Source organism: Elephas maximus, chromosome 21, assembly GCF_024166365.1.
Source record: "Elephas maximus indicus isolate mEleMax1 chromosome 21, mEleMax1 primary haplotype, whole genome shotgun sequence".
Classification (NCBI taxonomy): Eukaryota; Metazoa; Chordata; class Mammalia; order Proboscidea; family Elephantidae; genus Elephas; species Elephas maximus.
In genome coordinates, this window is record NC_064839.1 from 83,107,791 (window position 1) to 83,130,393 (window position 22,603).

General features: G+C 44.4%; 2 protein-coding genes across 10 annotated transcripts in view; both read right to left on the reverse strand.

Moving 5' to 3' along the window:
- The window catches only part of IRF2 (interferon regulatory factor 2), a 141,198-nt gene that overhangs the window by 15,644 nt on the left and 102,951 nt on the right, over window positions 1–22,603 (reverse strand). For 7 of the 8 annotated variants that reach the window (XM_049864894.1, XM_049864897.1, XM_049864891.1 and 4 more), the window contains exons 6-7: window positions 12,586–12,703; window positions 6–4,537 (exon numbers count right to left, since the gene is read on the reverse strand). In XM_049864894.1, the coding sequence (XP_049720851.1) occupies window positions 3,993–4,537; window positions 12,586–12,703 (663 nt within the window). In that variant the 3' untranslated portion in view covers window positions 6–3,992. Of the gene's footprint in view, window positions 1–5; window positions 4,538–12,585; window positions 12,704–22,603 lie in introns of those variants that run through there. The other variant, XM_049864892.1, reaches the window with a different exon arrangement.
- On the reverse strand, window positions 14,392–20,873 carry LOC126065135 (uncharacterized). Of its 2 annotated transcripts, none has more exons than XM_049864899.1 (2): window positions 18,330–20,873; window positions 14,392–18,119 (listed from the first exon to the last, which is right to left on the reverse strand). In XM_049864899.1, the coding sequence occupies exons 1-2, from the start codon at window positions 18,801–18,803 to the stop codon at window positions 17,634–17,636; spliced, it is 960 nt and encodes a 319-aa protein (XP_049720856.1). In that variant the 5' UTR covers window positions 18,804–20,873; the 3' UTR covers window positions 14,392–17,633. The 2 variants fall into 2 exon arrangements, with proteins under 2 accessions (XP_049720856.1, XP_049720855.1); XM_049864898.1 differs by having other exon boundaries at window positions 14,392–18,072; window positions 18,178–20,873.

Genomic DNA, 22,603 nt, shown 5'->3' on the forward strand with positions numbered 1-22,603 from the left:
TTCAAAGAAAAGAGAGTCATCATGCACCGAGGTCTCCTGACTTTACAATTAAAGCACACGCTCTCTAGAAAGAAAGTCTTCCCCAAAAGAGCCTGCCACCTCCCAGGAAGATGAAGAACAAGCCTTGGCTGCAGGCTGATGTCTCCAGAGAAGCAGTCCGCCAATAATCTGGCTATCCTGGGCTGTTTCCTGCATGCCTGCCAACAGTGCTTACAGGTGGCCTCATCCGTCTATCTCAGCAGAGTCGCAAACTCAAGTTGTTCATGGCCAAGGCTACACGACCAGAGGCTAAATTCAGATATAACCCCCTGGGCTAGAAATGACAGTCCTTAGAGCCTGACCCATTTCTATTCTCCACCCTTGCTTTGAGGTAGGCTGCTGTGCTATTTTCCGGACCCCGTGGTCCAGAAAGACAGGACTGAATCTTAATAAGGAGGCGGACCCACCCAAATCCACCTCTTGGTTTCATGTGTAGTTGCAGGGTGCTCTGTTCATACTCCCAGCCCTCCTCCTGCTCTGCAGGCAACATGATAGCTGGGGGAAATATGAAAACAATATAACACAGTTTCCCAATTCTAACAAACATCAGTAGCATCAATTTCCCAGTAATGAAATGGATTCTGACAGCCCTGGCTGTGAACGCTGGCATGATTATTTATTATTTTTTAAATTTTTATTGTGAGATCATTGTAGACTAACACGCACTTGTCAGAAAAGTCCAGAGAGGTCCTAAGTATCCGCTGCAGTCTTCCCCAACGGTCACATTTACGAACCTATACAGCACAGTATCACAGTCCGGACACCGACACGGCCACGGTCCACTCGTCTTGTTCACACTTCCTTAGTTTTAATTGTACTCATTTGTGTACGTGTGTGTATTTAGTTCTGTGCAATTTTATCGTATGTGTAGGTTCAGGTATCCACCACTACAGTCAGATACTGAGCAGTTCCATCACCACGAGTATCTCCTTGGTTACTCTTTTGTAACCACACCCAGCTCCTTCCAGCCTCCCTTTCCCCTACCACCTCCTCGTTCCTATTTGCTCCTAACCCCTGGCAACCACTAATCTACACTCTCCGTTTCTGTAATTCCTATCGTTTCAAGGTTACTTAAACACACTCATACAGTAACCTTTGGGAGCTGACTTTTCTCACTGAGCATAACTCCCTGGAGGCCCATCCAAGTCGCTGTGTCAACAGTTGCCCCTTTTTATTGCTGAGTAGTGTTCCAGGGTACGAGAGGACCAGTCTATTTAACCACTCACTGACTGAAGGACATCCGAGTTGCTTCCAGCTTTTGGCTGTTACGAGTAAAGCTGCTATAAACATTCCTGTACACATTTTTGTGTGAACGTAAGTTTCCATTTCTCTGGGATAAACGCCCAAGAACGCAATTACTGGGTGATAGGTAACTGCACGTTTAGTTTGACAAGAAACGGCTCAACGGTTTCCCAGAACAGCTGTACTGTTTTACACTCCACCAGCAATGTATGAGTGGTCAGCTTCCCCTCATCCTCACCAGCATCTGGAGTTGTCACTCTTTGATTTTAGCTGTTCTAACAGCTGGGTAGTGATGTCTCACTGTGACTTTAACTTGATGTCCCTAATGCCCTGCCCTAATTTTAAACAGAACAGACATTACACTGCTGTTGGAAGTTGACTGGATGAAATAGCCCTGAAAACTGATTCCAGTAAATACTTGAGGAGATCATAAAAAGGCACTAATGACGTTTTCCCAAGGTCCTCACAGTACTTTACCACCATAATCAATACATCTGTGTAAGCGCTTTTCACATTTCAACCCATAAGACTGACAGGGAAAGCATCAATCTGCTGTTACAGATGAAGAAACTCAGCACAGAGAGGTACAGTAAATGCCCAAAGTCACACAGCCTGGATTATGTGCTCTCTCTCTGACATCTTCTCCCCCATGTGTACCATGTTCAGGCTAGGCAGGAAGGGGTCAAATTCCAACCTCCTTGAAAAGTGAGCCATCACGGACAGGTAGATAAAGGGGTTCTGTTTTAACTGCTTTCTAGATGTTGACGAGCCTAGGTGGAGCAAGGAGTTTGTGACAGGCTGCTAATCCAAAGGTTGGCGATTCAAACCCACCCACTGGCCCCACAGAATAAAAGGCCTGGCAAACTGCTTCCATAAAGATCACAGCCAAGAAAACCCTACGTGGCAGTTCTGCTCTATCGCGGACTTGCCATGAGTCAGGGGCTGACTCCGCAGCAGCTAAGAACAAGGAGGGGTCGTCTGGCTTCTGCTCAGGGGAGGTGTTCGAGGGCAATGGTAGTTCACAGCTTCTCTAATGGAGATGGCAAAGGGGCACAGGAGGCTGGGAAGGGGGATTTGGGGATGTGGCGAGAGTCCACAAAGCCACAGCTCACAGAGCAGAAGGGAACTGGATGCTGTTTAGGTTTCCCTGGAGGAGATGAGGTTAACGAAAAGGAAAGCAGGCTGTGTATGGCAGGCGGTCTGATTTCATCCACTGGAGCGTCCCACGCGAGTACGAGAGCATCGGTTCATGCGGCTCGCCGGACACAGAGTGCCGACATGGCCTCTCTCAAGGTTCTTCTGCCTCTTCTCCCAAGTAAATAGAACAGCTGGAAAATGAGAACTGACTCCTAGGTCAATCTTGCTCTAAGAAGCAGCTGACGCATGGAGACAGAAACTAAAGAGTATGTGTGTTGGCGGGGGCGGGGGTGTAACCAGCGATAGGCAATTAAGGTCTTATAATCAATTTCATGTAAATCAATGCTCTTTAATTTCCAACACTCCAAAATTCACTTCTCTTTGGAACTATAATCCTTTTTTTTTAAATATAAAACTATTTATTGACCACTGTTCACCAGTATTTACAGTAAACAAAGTACAATTGGATTAACATTCTGATTACTACACAGCTGTTTTTCTTGGCTTCAGCTGAACCAGTAACCCACGTACTGAGAAGATTGAACCTACACGTAAAGAATAGGTTGAGGTAAAGATAAACACGCAGGTCAACAGGTTAGATTACAAAGTTTGTTCACCCATTTATGCCAGCACGTCCTCAACTGCAACGCCTCTAACCATCTTAGCAGGCTTTCACCACCAAGGTCTTAGGTGACTCATGAATCATGATCTTTTAGTCGACACAGCACAGGGATTTCAACTCTCCCTCAAGGAACGGCTCTCCAGAAGGAACAATTGCCCATTTAACTACACCTTGCTTGGCTAACTAAAACATAGTAGTATTTGTCTAGTTTTCTCATCTGAGCAGGGAGGTTTTTAGTAGTGATAAGATTTTCCTCTCAGGGAATTTTGCAAATAAACGGTTTTGTTTATATGACTATAAAGATATGGATTTTTGATATGGATGTTTTAAATTGTCCAATTAATTATGGGATCGCTTACTTGATTTGAAAGCTATGCTTTCAAAACTTTTTTCAGTTTAACTTGAGGTGGTCTATTTCTTGAGTTGCTCAGAATGACAGCATCCCTGAAACAACCTGCTTACCCGTGGCTCTGAAACACCGTTTTGTTTAGAATTCTTTGCTTTTGGTGAATGTAAATAAAATAAAATAAAATTTACATATGTATTTATGTATACACACATGCAAATAACAAAGAATCAAAAAACCCAGAATGATCCTTAGGAATACATATGGGTTAAACACAAGTTCTGGTTCAGTACCGGCTATGTAAATTTTTCCAGTATTTAGAAAAGCTCTTCTCTAACGCAGAGGAAATAATATACCATAGTATCCAATGTTCTTTTCTGATAAATGAAGAAACTACAGAAAGTTTTTATTTATTTGTTCAAAGTAACCAGTGCTATTGATGCAACCAAAAAACAACAAAAAAACCACAACTCCCCCAACAGTACTTCAAAACAAACACATTAAACTTGATTTCCATTAGAATATAGTTATTCTTCACACTAATAAATCAAAAAACCAAGATCCAGACTTTATGTACATATAAAGATATATCAAAAAGCAACACAATTACTGAGCTTCATCTCCTGGACAAGAATGCCAAGTTAGCCTCTCTTCATAAAAGGCAATTACAATCTGAGGGCACTTCACGTTTGCCTCTTTTGCCAGCACCAAGTCAGCCTCATCTGAGTCTTTCCACTTCATGAGAAACAGTAATTCTCCACTGGTGTCCATGGCGTCAATTATTCGTTCGGGATCAAGACCTCTGGCAAAGCCTCTTGGTGTGACAGCAGCGTCTCTTTTCTTCTTTGATTTGCTGTCATCAGGTTCATTGTCATATAAAGATTTTCTTTTGGAACCATGTTTTTCTTTAACCGCTTTTTGAGAATTAAGAAATGCTTCAATTAATTCCAGACAAACTAAATTTTCTTCAGGTTCCCAAGTATTGTCAGCATCGGTAAACCCCTTCCACTTCAGCAAATACTCCACCTTCCCGGTCACTACACGTCGGTCCAGCACTTTTTCTACCACAAATTCTTCAAGTTCTGCCTTTTCGACTTTTTTACTCTTCCCATTCTGTTTCTTTCCCATTTTTTGCGTTCGAAGCGTGGCGCCTGGTGGTCCCCAGAGGGAAGGGAGAGAGAAGGAGGGGCTGTACTGTAATTCTTAATAGAAAGACAGTAAGGTAGTTTGAGTATAAACAATGGCAGCAGCTCAAGCGTCTTCCCATTATATCCCTTTGTTCTGACCAGGAATTCTCTCTCTCACTGCTTTCCCCATAACGCCCAACTCAGTTATTCAGCCAACACATGCTTTGCACAAGACACTGTTACCAAGTACTACAAGGCTATACTGTCGCTGTGTGACGTCAAGTCAATTCCTACTCACTGCGACCTTGTAGGACAGAGTAGAACTGCCCCACAGGCTTTCCAAGGAGTCCTGGTGGCACGGTGGTTAAGAGCTCAGCTGCTAACCAAAAGGTTGGCAGTTCGAATCTACCAGTCGCTCCTTGGAAGCCCTATGGGGCAGTTCTACTCTGTCTTATAGGGTCACTATGAGTTGGAATTGACTACATGGCAATGGGTTTGGGTTTTTTGTTGTTGTTGTTGTTAATCTTTATGGAAGCAGCCTGCCACATTTTTCTCCCTCAGAGCCACTGGTAGGTTTCAACCACTGACCTTTCAGTTAGCAACCAAGCACTTAACTACTGTGTCACCAGGGCTCCTTAGGAGGGTACAGAAAGATCGATCAGTCAAGGGCTCTGTTTGTAATGAGTCTAGTAGGGTTACAGGCCAGCATGCATAAATCTAGAGAATACAAGGCAACAGTGAAAATCAAAAAAACAAAAAAAGAGGGGTGGATGGCAATAAATCACATGTTGAGAGCCAAGGAAGGGGACAGCTGCTTCCAGGTAGAGGGCTCTGAGCTCCAAGGAGGCAGGAGCATGGAAGATGGGGCCTGAGCAGCAGGCAGGGCCGACAAGGCCCTGTCTTCTGAAGCCCTTGCTGACCTCTCTCTCCTCTGAGTATCCCTCACTCATCGTACCAATTGCTCAGCAAAAACAATAATGTGACACCACCTTGCGACATTTCTGCCTTGTTTGCTGGGTAACTGTATCCTTAATTAACTTTTATCTGTCTATGCCATATTTCCTCAACCAAGTGATGGCTCCTGGAACAGCTGAGAACCTGTCTGAGAACTTTTGTATCCAGCCATAGCACATGCTCATGGCTCCTCCAGAGAGCAGTTCAGGGGCCCGCTGCTACATGAGTGGACAGATGAAGGGGCTGAGGCTCCCTGGCTGGTCCAGGCTTCTCCCTTGGGAGCTGAAAACATAGAATCTTGCAAAAGTTCATGATGACTTACAAATATAAAAAGCAAAAAACCAAACCCATTGCCATTGAGTCTATTCTGACTCATAGTGACTCTATAGGACAGAGTAGAACCGCCCCATAGGGTTTTCAAGGAGCAGCTGGTGAAATGAAACTGTCGACCTTTTAGTTAGCAGCCGTAGCTCTTAACCACTATGCCACCAGAGCTCCCTTGCAAATGTAGGAGGTGACAGGTCATGTTTTCTAGAGAAGTTTAAGACCTAGGCTCTTTTGAACCTAAGTGAAGTCTTAAAGACATGGCCATCATAGTGGTTGCTAGGGGCTGAGGTGGGGGAAGATACTAACAGCAAAGGCCACGAGCAAACATCCTGGGTCTTTACAGGGTGGTGGTTATGTAACTCCAACCCCAGGATGGAAAAGTAGGTTGTTTTCAGGGCCACACTCTGGGTGCCCAGTTAAGTTAACTGCATTATCTCTAAGGTCAAATTATCTCCAGAAGAGGGTGCAGCTTTATGCCTCAGTAAAAACCTCCCACTTCTCTCCATCTGAACATCTTTGAGCACATTTGAGAAACTATCCCCAACTCTCAAGTCACAAACCCAAGAGAGATGCAGGGAAATCCCAACATCTGAGATGTGACCTAGGTGTACTTTACGCACCATCAATCTTTGTCGCCTTCATGCCAGGTGAGCTGATTTCCCCAAACAACTCTGCCCTGGATGGCAAAACAGACAGTATCTGCCATTGGACAAACCATTAGCTATCTACTGTAAGGTCAGACGCAACACCCCACTGGATGTTAAGGAGTGTCCTGATTGTGATTAGTAACAGTAACAAACCTAGGATTTCCCGAGCACTTACCTTTGCCAGATTCTATACTACGTGCTTTGCCAGCATGATTCCAAAATCCTACCACGTCACAAATAGCCAAAAGGTAGAAACAACCAAAGTGTCCACCAACAGATGAATGGATGAACGAAATGTGGTATACACATACAGTGGAATACTATTCAGCCTTAAAGAGAAATGAGGTCCTGATACATGCTACAACATGGATGGACCTTGAACACATTATGCTGGTTTAATTAAGTCAGTCACAGGACGGCACGTATTTTATGATCTCACTTATATGAAACAGGCAAATACAGAGAGACCAAAGTTTATTAGTGGTTACCAGGAGGGAGAGCTGTGGAAAAAAGAGAGTCTTAGCTTGGGGGAACTGAGTTTCTGTTAATGGTGGTGAAGAATCTGGAAACAGACAGTGGCAATGGCTGCACAGCACGATGAACATTATACCCAGTGTCACTGAACTGTATATGTAAAAAAATATTGAATTGGCAAATATTTGGTTATATATATTTTTTACCACAATAAAATAGTAATAGTAACTGGATGAGGAAGGAACAATTATCACGCCCATTTTAGAAAGGGAAAACAGAGTCCCGGACAGCTAAATAACTCATTCACGTCAGGCAGCTAGGGAGTGGTAGAACCAGGACTCAAATTCAGCCTCACCTGACCCTAGAGCTCAACTCTTAAGTGCTTTTCAACAGAAAGAGTTACGGAACTTCAAACTCACCTACTCTGCTTTTTAAGCCCCTGGTAGGTTAAAAACTTTCAAATCTAACCTTAATGAGACTCTTGGCTCCTAACCAATAGTGAAATTTGTTTTCAACGGTTATATGTTGGGTGCCAAGGAAATTCTCAAATGGTTGGAGGAGCGAAGAAATCCACTAAGCTTCCCCAGCTTACTAAGTTAAGGCCAGTGCTTCAGGGAAAGAGTTACCCACAGGAATGCTGAGAATTACAACAACATTATTCGTGGCTGGTTACTGAGGAGGCAGTTTAATTCCTAAAAGGTAATCCTTACTTTATTAGCAATTGTTGACTTACAGGAGGGCTCAACTAGAGAAAGCAGCTTGCCCGTTATGCCCCAGAGAAACCTCTTCAGAGCAGATACAATTTGAAATGAAAAAGCCCTTAGAGGTGACTTGGCCCTATCATTTTACAGTTGAAAAAACCGAAACCCAGAGAGGTCAGGTAAATTGCCAAGGTCATCCAGACAGCTGCAGAGTCAAGAGTAAAACTTATCAGCAAAGCGTATAAAATTAAGCCATCAGCATGGTACAATGGAGAGAAAGCTCTTTTTGACCCTGTCTGGGAAGTTGAGTATTTGAGACTGTGGATACCAGCTCTGAGGGTACAGCCCAGATGGAGGCTAATTTTGATTCCCAAACATATTTTAATATGATTTTGATTATGTAATAATCGTATTATTTCACCACCTCTCATCACAGAGTGATTTATTGACACATCTCATTTGATCCTTGCAACAACCCTAACAGGAAGCAGTAACTTCAGAAAGGAGTTCTGTCCTTGTGCGGTCAGACTGGCCCCGGCTGTAGCCCATAACCAGCCCAGCAGGTTGGTCTGAGTTGCAGGATGCAGAAGGAATGTGGCTGGTGTGGTGTGAACTCTGCACCTCCACTAGGAAACCGCATCACAGGCTGTTAATACTATACAAAGGTGGGCAAATGATGGGTCCCAATAAAAATCAGCAGTCAGTCAGTACGGCTCAGGGTCAATAGTCTGGGAGCGGAAACCTGGATAAGCCTTCTTGGATTGGCAGCTTACGCTTACTGATTTAGCTGCCAAATGTCCATTTCTTGCTGTGCTGTGCCAACAGAACCTTAGTGGCCACTCCACGGTAACAAAACACACCACCAACTTTGCTTTCTCTGCACAGAATCACGGGGGGTCCAAATGCTCAGAAGAATTCAGATTCGAAATCAGGTATGAAAGGTGGGCAGAGGACTGATCACACCGGACACGAGGAAGACCTACTATTTATCCTGGGGGCAATGGGAGGGTGGTGACATGGTTTGATTGTCATGTTTTAAAAATCATTTTGTGTGGAGAATACTTGGAGAGGCGGGAGGATGGAAGCAGGACTCAGGCAGGAGTGAAGGTGAGTGGTGTGGGAAATAGAAAAAAGAGGATGGATGTGAGAAAGATGGCAAAAGAAAACAGGTGGATCTGACAGTTAATTATAAATGGGGTCGGGATGGCAACGGAGAGGGGGAGAAGAACAAAAACAAGCATAGCCTCATAAAAGACAGGTTTCTTGGGTAAATAAAAATGTCTTACGGTTGAGAAACCACAGCCAAGCTCCACTGGTTAGCACACAGTGACTACGAAGCAGGCCCACAAGACTCACCTTGGTGGCCACTCACCACTGTGGAAGAGCAAGGTACGCTATCAGTTCTATGGCTATACTGTGAGATCTTGTTGTACATCTCATATGGAGCTCCATGTCGTAAAAATTTCCTAGGGGTTCTGACATAATTGCCTCTGATATCTAGGAGTTCTGATGACTCTGGCCTCCCAGGAGAAAGCACGGGGCAGAGGTGACAACCGACAGAACATGGACGGTCTTCACCCCCCACCCTCTTCAGTGGGGGTGCCCTCTATCTAAAGAGCCACCTCAAAGCTAATTTTTAAATTCTAGATGGAATTTCACATCTTAAGCACCAGGAATACTGGGGACAAGGATAGGGAAGAAAAGAGATAGGGAAAGATGAAGACAGTTCTGCAGCCCAGCCCTCTCCAGTATCACCCCTTGGCCATCCTTGAAACCACAGTGAATTCGAGTGCCAGAGGCTGCCAACCTGAACTATAACCATGAGCCCTTACGGGGATCTGAAAGGAAATCTCTTCTCTTGCTTCTTCGGTCCTCCCTAGTCCTTCCAAGCTTGGCTAAAAAAATCTACTCACAGTTCACTTCAGATAAAGTTAAGTCAAATTTAAAAGCAAGTACCAAAAAAAGAATATAACGTGCATTTTGGGCAGCCAAAATTAAGACAAAATCCAAAATACATTATTTCTTAATTGCTATATGTCTAGTCACTAAGGATTTTTTTCTTTAATTCAGAGTAATGAAAAGCCTCCATTGTTCCACAGCAATCTTTGGTTTATTGAAGGGTGGGGTTACCTTTTATCAAGAAACACAATGGGGTTATAAAGCGCTGCCTAGGCACGTCAAACAGAACGTCCGCACCTGCAAACTTTTCACGCTGGCCTGGAGATCATTTCAGCACAGTTCAGCAAAAGCACTGCTAACCTGGGCAACATGCCAGCTGGGTGTTGTCTGAACAATTCAACATGTAGCTGGCTTCTTCTGTTTCCTAAAAACAGAAGTCACCACAAAAAGAAAAAAAAAATCCAATGCCAAAGAAAAATAATTTTTTTTCTCCCTCTCCTTAAAAGGAAAGCAGAGATAGGTCTTCGGGTGCTAAACACTGTGCATTTAACCATACCAGAGAAATGGAACATTAGGAGACGTGACATCTCAAGTGTGAGACCCTTCCTTGGTGTGCGCAGGCAGCTGAATCTGAAGGTTCACTCGGCTCTTAGGGAGAAGAAGCCCGACAAGGACCCAGCCCTCCGACAACTGATGCTGTTGATCACAGAGTGTAGGTAAAGCTCTGTGAAAGGTTTACTAACCTGTGTTATTGCTATTATCATCAATGATCACAAATTAGCCATTTCTTTAAAATATTGCACCTGTCCACTTCATAAATAATTATATACCTTCATAAGGGTGATGGACAAGTTAAAAAGAGAAATTTAAACTCGTTTTGCTCCTGTTTATTACTAATTCCTTATTAAGACCAGGAAGAGAATCATTCAATCCATTAGATGGTTCCCTAAACAACCCTGGTGTTTTTCTCTGCCCTAGAAGAGGGCAAAGAAAACTCATTAAATAAGTACCAGCTCCAGGCAGAAGACAGTACAAAAGGCAAAGAACAATTAATTGGGTAGAGGATTTTCATACTCAAGACTGAAAGACTCTTTTTTTTTTGAAATAAAGAAAACTCTGGTACAATTGAGGCTCTTGTTCAGCATTTTGTCTGGGCTGCATTCACCTCACAAATGGCAGGGAGCTCTGATAACCAACAAACTCACCCAAAGTAAGCTGAATCTTAAAATATCCCTGAATTTTTGGCAAACTTCTTCATTTTTTTAAAAAGCCTCAATGGGCATATACTTTGCAAGGGTCGCCTCGCGAGAAAGGCAGGATAAAGGAAGAGCCGGAAGAATAGGGAGGGCCCTGAATGAGGCCACCCCGCACGGCGGCTCAAGCCAGCCATGGAAACAGCCACGGAGACGAGAGACCTGGGAGCTGGGGCTTCTGTCAGGCAAACAGCCTAACTTCACCGGGCCCAGCTTCCTCATCGGAAAGTGGGAGAATGCTTGATCCTTAAGACCCACCTCAGCTCAAAAACTACGAGCTGTGGGACAAACTGCCTCCATGCAAAAGTGGCAAGTCTTGATGTCAGCTCTGGGAACAAGGCAAGGCCCTGTCTGTCTGTCCATCTCGGTAGATGGAGTGCATTCAACACATGCTTTCTCTTTCTGCCAAAGTCAAAGGCAGTTCCTGCATACGTGATTCTACCTCCAAAACTCCAAAATCAAGGGAGTGTGAGGGTTATGCCCTCTCAATGCTCTCTCAGGCTGCAAAGCCCTAACGTTTGCAGCTCCAATCCAGAATGCAGGCACCCAAACACAAGGCTCGCTTTATAGCCCTGCGAGATCTCTCTGGTTCCTAGCACAACATGGCAGAGGAAATCAGGAGCCCTGTTTACAAAATGCAGCAAAGTTTAATTCAAATGGTAGTCCAGGCAAAGAAGTGTGGCTCTGGGTTGCAGCTATAGTTAATCCAAGTTCACTGCCAGGTCTCCCCTCTTGCATCTGGTCCCCACCATCCACTCACCACAATAGTCCAGTGGGGCCTTATTAATATGTAATTCACAGCTTGTCACCTCCCTGCCTAAAACCCTTCAAGAGGTGGTGGTCACATTGTGTATGTGTGAAGAACATTTGTGTACTTTACGGTCCATATAATATACTTCAATAAAAAGATTTCCTAAACAATGCCTTCCTTAACACTTGGAATAAAACCCAACCATCTCCCCGTGACCTACAAGGCCTGCATGGCTTATCCCGGCCTCACTCTCTGACCGAATCTCATGCCACTCTCCCCATGTTCACTATGCTCAGCCTCCTCCTCTTCTCACAAGTGTGAAGGGGTCCAGTGTGGGCAGTTCCTCCACCCACTGGCTGCTGGTGAAATGCTGCTCCTCAGAAAGGCCCCCTCGGCTCCCCACCCTAAATGCGGCCCCCTGTCATTCTCTCATCTTGCTCTTCTTTCCCTTGCAGTACTTCTCACAATTGGTAATGCTTCCGTTAATTGTGGGTTTGTTAGCCATCTGCCTCCTTCCTTCCATGAGGACAGGAAACAGGTCTACCTCGTCTCTACTCTTTCTGCTGCTTGTAGACCGAGCTTGGTATATGGAAGGTACTCAAACACATCTGCTGAATCAAAGTGTGCCCTTTAGCAACATGTCTTTGTGCCTCAGTTTCTTCACATGTAACATGGGCACTGTCTTTGTAGCAAGTCGGCCACAGAACAGGTGCTTGGCAAATTCATAAAGACAGTCACAACATATTTGTTCATGTGACCAAATACTGAAAGACGATTGAGAATCACTAATCATCGGCCACCGGGAAAAAACATTTCGTTTACTTGGACGCTAATGGGAAACCACCCTCAGCCTTCTTTTCTTCAGGCTGACACATCCAAGTTCCTTTATCTGATTCTCAAAGCGCTTTATTTTTTTAGCCCTGAAATCTTGGGGCTGGAACTTGCATTTTGAGATGATGCCAACACCTCCCCCTTCTGACTGGTTTTTCAAGATCACTGCTTTACAAATTTTAGACCCCCAGAGGCCGCTCGTGTGTACAAAAAAATGAAATGTCAAAACAGTTACCTATGATGTTCACCGTACTGTCCACTTCATCTTTTATAGCTGAAGTCAGGACGGCGTACTCAGGAGAAAGATCACTCACTCCATTACTAAGCCCCAAAGATGATTCAACCGGTTCTTGCTAGGAAGAAGAAAAGAAAAAAGAATTGAGAACACTTCTTATCCCTCCCGTTTCTTAGATTAAATTCTACTCCCTGTCTACTTTCTTAATGCTGGGGTCATATTTATCTACTGAATGCATTCCCCACTTCTCTAAATTAGCCTGCAGTTATTGAAGCACGTTTCTGCCTAAGAGCGTACTGCTGGGTATTCAGTTACTTTCATTTTCCTTCAAGGAAATAGTACCACAGCATCTGGCTGGCCTCTGAAAACACTTACACCTGTAGACCATGACTGTGGGTTAAGCAGGGCACGTAACTGTCTGTGAAAAGGACTGCACTGCGTACATTCCAGGTCTTCCTTCCTGGGTAGAGCGCTCAGAAGAGTCAGCTGCAGGCTTTTTCTCTAAGGAGGAATCGTGTCATCTCTTTTGCAATTATTTCTTAGGAAAAGCTCTGCCTCACCAACTGGCCTGCCACTAGGAACAGAGAGGAAGCTGTGGATGAATTTTCCTCAGGTGTGTTTTGCCATTACCTCTGGCCACCTGAGCCTTCTTCACTGGGTGGCTGGCTGACAGCACAGGCCACACTCACAGCTGAAGCCTCCCTCCACCTGGATGAGGTCCAGTCAAGCAACCCCATGTCCCTGCTTTCATAAATGCCTTTCAAGTGGCTGAATAATCCATCCAGCCTGAGAGGCTACACATTCACACTAAGGAAACAATGAAAACAAATTCCTGGACCTCATTACAGCGCTAAAATTTGCTTTATTTAAAAGCATTGAACTCTCCACTCTCTAAGAGTGTCAACCAACTCTGGGAAAGCCAGTCCTGAGGTGCAAGTTGACTTCCAGCATTTTGATTAGAGAGCTTTTCCTCAAGGCCAGATTGCATTTGCTTCCGGTTAGGCACAGAAGTGCCACACAGGAGGACTCATGGGGAAACCAAAATGGAAGAGAAGGGTGGAGGGGTGGGAAGAACACAGGTCTAGAAGCTGAGGACCATGGGAGGTAGAAACCTTAAGAGTGGTACTCAACTCAAAGGCATGTTGAGCATTTTTATTATTTATGTGCTACTTGGAATCAATGATGAATTCCAAGAAAAATCATAGGGAAGTAGCACCCTGGAGGAAATTCCCTGTTCCTTCTAGATCCCACCTGGCCGGCTCCCAACATGATAACCTGACTTCAAAGACATCACTTCACCACAGAGTTCAATTTTTTTAAAAATCACACAATGCATTATTTATAAGATGCACCAAAGGCTGAATACAAGGAAGGGCCCAGAAGGGCCCCACTGGGCAGAAATTTTACCCCTTTTTCCCTCAGCATCTTGTACTTTTCCCTTTTTTAAGAGTTCCAAATAAGAAGTCTTGTTTTCTAGCGGTGTATGGGCAAGGAGAATCATTTGACTGTGACTTGAGCAACCATTTATTTCCTTCTTTCATAACGAAACTTAGAACAAGTGCCTGACCTCCCTAACTTCACTCCTCAGCACCCCCACCACCATTAGCAATCGGCACCTGTGGTCCCACTTCCACCCCACTGCAGATCAAGCGCCCAGGCTGGTGGTAAGTCTGACAGGCCTGGGGACAAGGCCTAGCTCCTGTCACCGGTTGTGGACCTTACTTAGCCTCCTTGAGCCTCCCTTTGGTCATGGTGAAGAGCTGTAAAGTGAGGACAGTAACAGCATCCGTGCCACAGGGATGACGGAAAGATCAGATGAGGTAAGACTGTGCCCAGCACAGATGAGTGCTATTCTCCAAGGTCACCAATGAAATCTTGCTCTCCCAGATCCAGTGACCTTTTCTCAAGTCCTGTCCCCTCGCCCCATCTCTCTGACACCAACCAGAAGGGACCACACTTTCCCTTTCTGACCACCTACCCGGCTGAATTATTTGCAGTTGAATTTGCTGCAGTTCTCTGTCTCTCCAATCGCACTTTGCTTTCTTGTGGGTTTCCTCAACGGTCCCTCATTTGTCTCCCCTCTTGTGGGCTTCCTCAATGGTCCCTCATTTGTCTCCCCTCTTGTGGGCTTCCTCAATGGTCCCTCATTTGTCTCCCCTCTTGTGAGCTTCCTCAATGGTCCCTCATTTGTCTCCCCTCCCTGATGATGCCCACATTTCATTACTCCACTTCCCTTTCCTTGATTCCCTCACGAGGAACTAAACACAGAACATCTGAAGAAATTATGGAAAAACTGCTCATTTTCATGAGTTTCTTTTGTCTCAAGTTATTTTTTACTCAATCTCTATGTTTCTTATAAAGGTAAAAGGCAGTCTGACTTGCATATATTTAAAAACCAAAGTTATTCTGATTTCTCAAAGAACTCAAGTATTGCATATGATCTGCCTTTAATTAGTGGCAAGTAATACTTTTGCCACTTTACACTTGAGAAAACTATGACTCAGAGACTAAATTAATTTTCCAAGATCACACTCCTCCTAGCCTGAGGGGCCAGAAGCACTGAACCCAGTCGTTGGTCTTGAGACATGGTTCAATTCCAAAAACTTTCTGTCTTAATAAACGCTTGTCTCCTGCACTGCTTCCATGACGGAACTAATAATGGAGATTAAGATGAACTACTTTGAATACTGTTTTACTCCCCCCAGCCCACTTCAAATAAACTGTCAATTTCAAGGTGTTCAATGCAAGACACCTCTTTGGTACTATCACTCTGGGAGGGGGATCTAGTAAATTGTACGGAACATAGCCAGCATCTCCCTGAGAAGTCTCCTTTACATCAAGGGTGCAGAACAGCAGGCCCATGAGAGAAGAATGTTCACTATAAAACTAAAACCCATTGCTGTCGAGTCAATTCTGACTCATAGCAACCCTACAAGACAGAGTAGAACTGCCCCACAGGGTTTTCAAAGAGCAGCTGGTAGATTCAAACTTTTGGTTAGCAGCCAAGCTCTTAACCACTGTGCCATGAAAGCTCCATCTTCACTATATTCAGTCAAAATTTTTGAAATGATTAAAACTAGGGCTTTCTAAACCCAAACTATGCTAAAATAAACCCAAGGAACCCAAGTTAGGAAAAGGAAGCGTAAAGTTCTCTGCACAGCATGTGCTCTGCCCTGCAGGTTACGAATGGCCTTTGCCTGCAGCCTCTCCTGGTCCTCCAGGAAGCCTCGCTGTCGCCCTGTTCCGACAGTTCCTCGCTGCGTTGCACCGTAACCTGGCCTAGTTAATCCTGAACCACCCCCCACTTTCTATTTTCTTTCTTATTGAGATATAGGCTCTCCAATCAAGTCACCTGGAGATTTCCTGCAGTCCCTGGGTGGTGTAAACAGTTAAGTGTTCACTATAAACCCAAACGTTGGCAGCTCAAATCCACCCAGAGGTGCTTACGAAGAAAGGCCTGGCAATCTACGTCCAAAAGGTAACAGTCATTGAACACCCCGTGGAGCGCAGCTTTACTCTGATACACACGAAGTCGCTGTGAGTCACAGCCTACTTGGTGGCAACTGGCTCCTGGCAGCTTTCTTTGCTTCTAACCCTCTCATTTCTCTCCAAAAAAAACCAGAAAAAAGACTGCACTTGGAGTCAGGCTCCACTATGGTGCTCTTACCCTGTCAAATATTTATGCCCACGAACCTTATCCGCCATTACGGAATCCAAGATTTGGTCTAGGAATTCGATGACGAAAACAAGCTGGTACAAGAGAGATATTAAGGGCAGAGGTGGCTTTCTTTAGCCCTTTAAAATGAAACAGCTTTGAACGGTCTCAAAGCTACACTTGCTGGATGAGCTTGGGGTGGACCTGAGTTAGAGGGCGGCAGAGGGCTTCTCCAGCCAGCCCCTCATCCCTCTGCTCCAAGCCCATCCTGTCTCATCCCTGTGCCACAGTCTTTCCTCTAGATCTCCCCACTCCTCAGGTCCATACAGTGGCCAGGTGATCATCTCACATCCCCAACCCACCTCTCACTCCCCAAAATTCACTAATTCATCCGTGCTAAATTAGATTCCTTGAAGTCAAATTCAAAGGCATCAAGTTTAAGGGCCTCTCTGCATCCCTCGGCTAACAAAAGCTTCAGACTGACAGCTGGGCTTCATAAAGTAGCCCAGGGAACTGGACCCTAGGAGAGTGCACTTCTGGTACACACCCTACACCATGAAGGCACACAGTGTCACTAAGATTTGTTCTTAGCAAAAGAGGCTGAAGCCTACAGCCTAATCCTAAGAACACTTTCCTTCTCTTCCTTTCTTGGAATTAGGCCTTCACTCTTTTCTCTCTCTCTCCCTTCTAACTTTTTCCTTGGATCACTCTTCTCTTCCTCTTTTCCTGGGGTTTTTGTCTTCATCTCACATAGCTTCTTTCATGGAGAGGACATCTGTTTTCAAGGCCTCCAAGTATCATTCTTGAGTAAATGACCGTACAGCTCTACCTCCAACATTTACCTGAGCTCCACATCTGTTGGATCCAACTTTCTACCCAACGGTCGCCTTAGAGGACTCTCTGTCACTTCAAACTCAACATTTTCAAAGTTAAGCTCATCCTCTTCCCGACAAAACAATCTCCCTTCCTAACATTCTCCTCTGAAGTCCAAAAGCTCGGGTGTCCTCCTTGACCCACTTCTGTCTTCATTCTCCGTAACCTCCTCCACTCTCTGAAGCAGTATATCCTCCCTCCAGTTCTCCCTGCCTACCACTGTGAGAATGGCCTTCCTTAAAGATCAACGCCAGCACGTTCTGAATCTGCTCCAAGGCGTTCAGCTGTGCCTTATTTCTTAAAATCATCCACAGAGGTCGTTTAAGGAGGCTGTGTGGCATAAACAGTTTGCAACTGACTACTAACCAGAAAGTTGGCAGTTTGAACGTACCTAGTGGCTCCACAGAACGAAGACCTGGTGATCTGCTTCCATAAAGATTACAGCAAAAAAAAAAAAAAAAACACCTGTGGAGCGAGCAGTTCTACTCTGTGACACACAGGTCGCATGGAGCGAGCAGTCCTACTCTGTAACACACAGGTCGCCAGGAGTCAGGGGATGACCTGACGCAGCTAACAACAACGAGAGGTCATGCAGCTGACCAGTTCTCAAACTGCTCTGAGCAGTCCTACTCTGTAACACACAGGTCGCCAGGAGCCGGGGATGACTTGACGCAGCTAACAACAACGAGAGGTCTCGTAGCTGACCAGTTCTCAAACTGCTCTGAGCAGTCCTACTCTGTAACACACCGGTCGCCAGGAGCCGGGGATGACTTGACGCAGCTAACAACAACGAGAGGTCATGCAGCTGACCGGTTCTCAAACTGCTCTGAGCAGTCCTACTCTGTAACACACAGGTCGTCAGGAGCCGGGGATGACCTGAAGCAGCTAATAACAACGAGAGGTCACGTAGCTGACCAGTTCTCAAACTGCTCTGAGCAGTCCTACTCTGTAACACACAGGTTGCCAGGAGCCGGGGATGACTTGACGCAGCTAACAACAACGAGAGGTCTCGTAGCTGACCAGTTCTCAAACTGCTCTGAGCAGTCCTACTCTGTAACACACAGGTCGCCAGGAGCCGGGGATGACTTGACGCAGCTAACAACAACGAGAGGTCATGCAGCTGACCAGTTCTCAAACTGCTCTGAGCAGTCCTACTCTGTAACACACAGGTCACCGGGAGTCGGGGATGACTTGACGCAGCTAACAACAACGAGAGGTCATGCAGCTGACCAGTTCTCAAACTGCTCTGAGCAGTCCTACTCTGTAACACACAGGTCACCGGGAGTCGGGGATGACCTGATGCAGCTAACAACAACGAGAGGTCATGCAGCTGACCAGTTCTCAAACTGCTCTGAGCAGTCCTACTCTGTAACACACAGGTCGCCAGGAGCCGGGGATGACCTGAAGCAGCTAACAACAACGAGAGGTCACGTAACTGACCAGTTCTCAAACTGCTCTGAGCAGTCCTACTCTGTAACACACAGGTCGCCAGGAGCTGGGGATGACCTGATGCAGCTAACAACAACGAGAGGTCACGTAGCTGACCAGTTCTCAAACTGCTCTGAGCAGTCCTACTCTGTAACACACAGGTCGCCAGGAGCCGGGGATGACTTGACGCAGCTAACAACGAGAGGTCACGCAGTCGACCAGTTCTCAAACTGCTCTGAGCAGTCCCTTCAACAGCCACCATAAGGAAAGGAGGGACAGGGCAAGCCCACTAATCCATCTCATCCAGGCCAATTCTCATTATATCTGTTTTTCAAATGAGTGGTTGAAAGGTGTTTTCATCTGATAAAATTTGGAAATGAAAGACGTCTTCCAACTAGTGTGGGGATCCTTCCAGTAGCAGCCCTGATAGGTGGTAATTTGGCCTGTCTTTGAACAGGCCAAATGCCAGGGGACTAATTAAGCCAGACAGTACACTGTTTCTTTTTTCTTTCTTAAATTTTTTATTGTACTTTAGATGAAGGTTTGCAGAGCAAACTATTCTACCAGAGGTCTGCATTCAGAACCAATCCAGCCCAGGTCTACTCATTACCAAGTGACTTTAGAAACCTTGCAAAGTCCTATTTTCCATCGTAACGCTAATACTTTGACTTGGAAGTTTCTAGTTTCAAAGTGTGTGTACATCGTCTGCACACAATGAGGCAGGGAGTATTCACTTACAATCCAGGGTACCTTACCTGTCTTTACTTCCCATTGTTCCCTCACACAAACACCTACTCTAATTAAGCCACTCTCCTGACTTGTACAGCGAAGACCAAACAGCAAATCTAATCTCCTGGCCTTCATTCATAATGTTCCTGGTGGTGTAAATGGCCACTATGTTACCCTACTATTTCCTCCGAGGCCTGGCTCAGGTGCCACAGCTTCCAAAAGGATCAGAGGCTCTGGGTGTGCTGAAAGAACACGGGTTCTGGGGTTGACAGCCTCGATTCAGATCCTAGCTCCATAAAACAATGCAACCTTGGACAAATTACTCAGCCTGTCTGTGCCTCTGCTTCCTCATATGCAAAAGAGATAATCTGCCCATCACAAGGCTCAAAAATATCAATGGCTACCTCTGTTTTAACACAGTCAGCTGCTGACTGAAAGGCTGGTGGTTCAAGCCACCCAAAGGTACCCTGGAAGAAAGGCCTGGTGATCTGCTTCCAAAAGGTCAGCCACTGAAAACCCTCTGGAGCACAGTTCTGCTCTGACACAGACGGGGTCACCATGAGTCAGAACGAGCTCAGTGGCAACTGGTCACCTGGTCACCTCTCTGTTTCACCCTCTTCTGTCCTTACTCATCTTGGCCTTGCCTGAATCTGTTCCATGGTATTTTCTAAAACACTTATGTGCACTGATGACACATGATCTGCTATTGCTTACTGTGGAGTTTTTCATCCTTACTTTCTCACATAGGCCCCTGCACACATGACTCACTGAGTCCACAAAGAGAACGTCAGAGAACGTGGAGGAAGGGTTCCTGCACCAACGGGCCTTGGGGTTCCCAATCTAGGGGAAACGTTTGCTGGGGGGACACAGAGCACGGACATGGATAAACTGCCTAGTGGCCCAAGAAAATTCTGGCACTTGCCCCACATACCCTAAACATCGGTTGCTAATTAAAACTTCAATTCGACTTGAAGAGTTTATTTTAACAGCAAATTTTCATATACTGTAGTTAGTAGACACAAGACGTATTTTCTCAGTGGAAGAAAATTTGCACAGGATATATTAACTCTATCCAGTTACATATTTGCACAGAATATATTAACTCAGAGTTTAGGTGTTTTGACACACAACAAAAAGTAGTATATTAGCAGCTCGATAAGGATAAGTTCCTTTGACTACACAATTCTAGACAACCTGGGGAATTAAATTTTGAAACACTGTACAGAAACGTTCAGTCGCCACTATGGCTTGGCACTCATAAACCACAGAATCCGGGAGGCCCACTGGCCTCATCCACGTTCCACCACTACACTGTGGGACAGCTGCAAGTACGTTTAAATGCAGAAGTTAGACTTTGCTTATTTCTGATGAGCCATCTGTCTTCTGCTGAACGAACAATATCCCTTTGAGGGATGCGTTTCAGGTATTAACCATACCTTCATCACAGGACTAGATATTTGATGATACTGAGGAACTTCTGTTAATTTTTTTAAGTGTAATAATGACACTGTGCTATTTAAATTTTTTAAAGGTAGATGCTGAAATATTTATGGAAGAACTGATGTGATATCCGGAATTTACTTCAAAATACGAGGATGGAACTTGACTTGCACGGTTGCAACTAAGAGGAAACCTCTCGGCTGCTTCCCTGGGCCACTACGGCCAGGCCCACGCAGGGCGACACCTTCCACAACCTGTGCATTCGCACGGCCACACGGAAGACGCTGCCCACGCTGGCGCTGACTGCAGTCATCCTTCACTTAAGACAACACCTGTCATAATTTGCATATTTCCTTACACATCCACTTCCTGAAATAGGATATGCCTTATCATCAGTTACGTGTCATGGTTTCATTGGAAGGAGTTTTTCTTTCTTAGTGATACATAACATAATGGTGCCTCTTATCACTGCTGGTGTCTGCCACTCAGTGAAATATGGTGGGTACGTCTGAGCAAAGTTTATTGGAAAGTGAACATCTGTTACTGCATTCTTATTTTTCCACTAGTTGTGATTACTAAATTAAATCTACATTCTAATGTAAAAACCCCACTTCCATCTTGGATATTGTATTTATTTATGCATCTATTTAAACAACAAATACCTATGTATCTATTCAGTGATCAAATATGTATTAACTACTTCTTCTGTTATTACATGCACTGAGCTACAGGTTCTGAAAATAATCTACGATATGGTCACACTTAGGATTCTACCAAATTGTTCAAAATCATATATTTGAGGGGAAGCTATACTTTTCTGATAAAACACCATTATCAACATGAAGGCCTAACGACAACAACAAAAAAAAACCCTAACTATGGAAATCATGATAAGACTCAAAACTAGGTTTTTTCAATGAATAGGCTGCAAGGAAAAATAATTTTTTTAAATGATGAAGGGGTAATCTGTAAGTTAAAAAAACTTAAGAGACACAAACAAAATCATAGCTAGTACTTTATATGGATCCTTATTCAAATAAACAAGCTGCACAAAATTTATAACATTTATGAGACAATTGGAAATCTGAACACTGACTAGATATTTGATGATATTGAGGAATTCCTGTTAATTTTTTTAAGTATAATGATGACACTGTGCTATTTAAATTCTTTTTTAAAGATAGATGATGAAATATTTATAGAAGAACTGATATGATGATATCTGGAATTTACTTCAAAATACTGAATGGAACCACAGGAAACTTTAAGTCAAAAATCAGTGAACATAGATGATTTTGTAGCAGAGGTACGGGAAGGGGTGGAGGTACTCCTGAAACAAAAGCAGCCATGAGCTGACTAATGCTGAAACTGGGGCTTGGTCTAGGGGCTATTTATGGTCATTTGTCTCCTTTTAATGTGTATAAAACTTTCCACAATAAAAAGTTAAAATAGACCTTTATGCTGTGCTATACTTAGAAGAGTCACAAACTAAAAGATATCAAAAGTAAAACTGGAAGTATCATTGTTAAAATATACTCTGCCTAAAATATTTGTTTTCCATTGTAGAGGTCAATATCTTGAAAAGTTTAGCAATTTATCCAAGTTTTCACTCAAAATCAAACTGCCTTCACAAATCTAACTTTATATCTAAAATACTTTGCATTTTTCCCACTATTTCAACTTATTGGTCTGTTTTTAAACATTGTGCTATCTAGACGGTTTGGGTTTTTTCTTCAATAGTTTTTACAGGTTAGAAATCAGAATGCTTGACATCTCATTCAAGCTCAGTGCTAAGTAACTGTGCCATCTTGGGTTCCTGCCCTCACCTCTCTGCCTCTGCAAACTCAGGGCAATGAACCAGACGATCTTCCCTATAACGGTCTACGCGTCGGT

Excerpts from the sequence above, each read along its gene's own strand:
- LOC126065135 (XM_049864898.1), bottom strand. The coding sequence starts at position 18,803 with ATGGTGGCTGTTGAAGGGACTGCTCAGAGCAGTTTGAGAACTGGTCGA. Across the intron at positions 18,073-18,177 it reads CATCCCCGGCTCCTGGCGAC|CTGTGTGTTACAGAGTAGGA; the intron begins CTGTGTGTTACA and ends GCTCCTGGCAAC.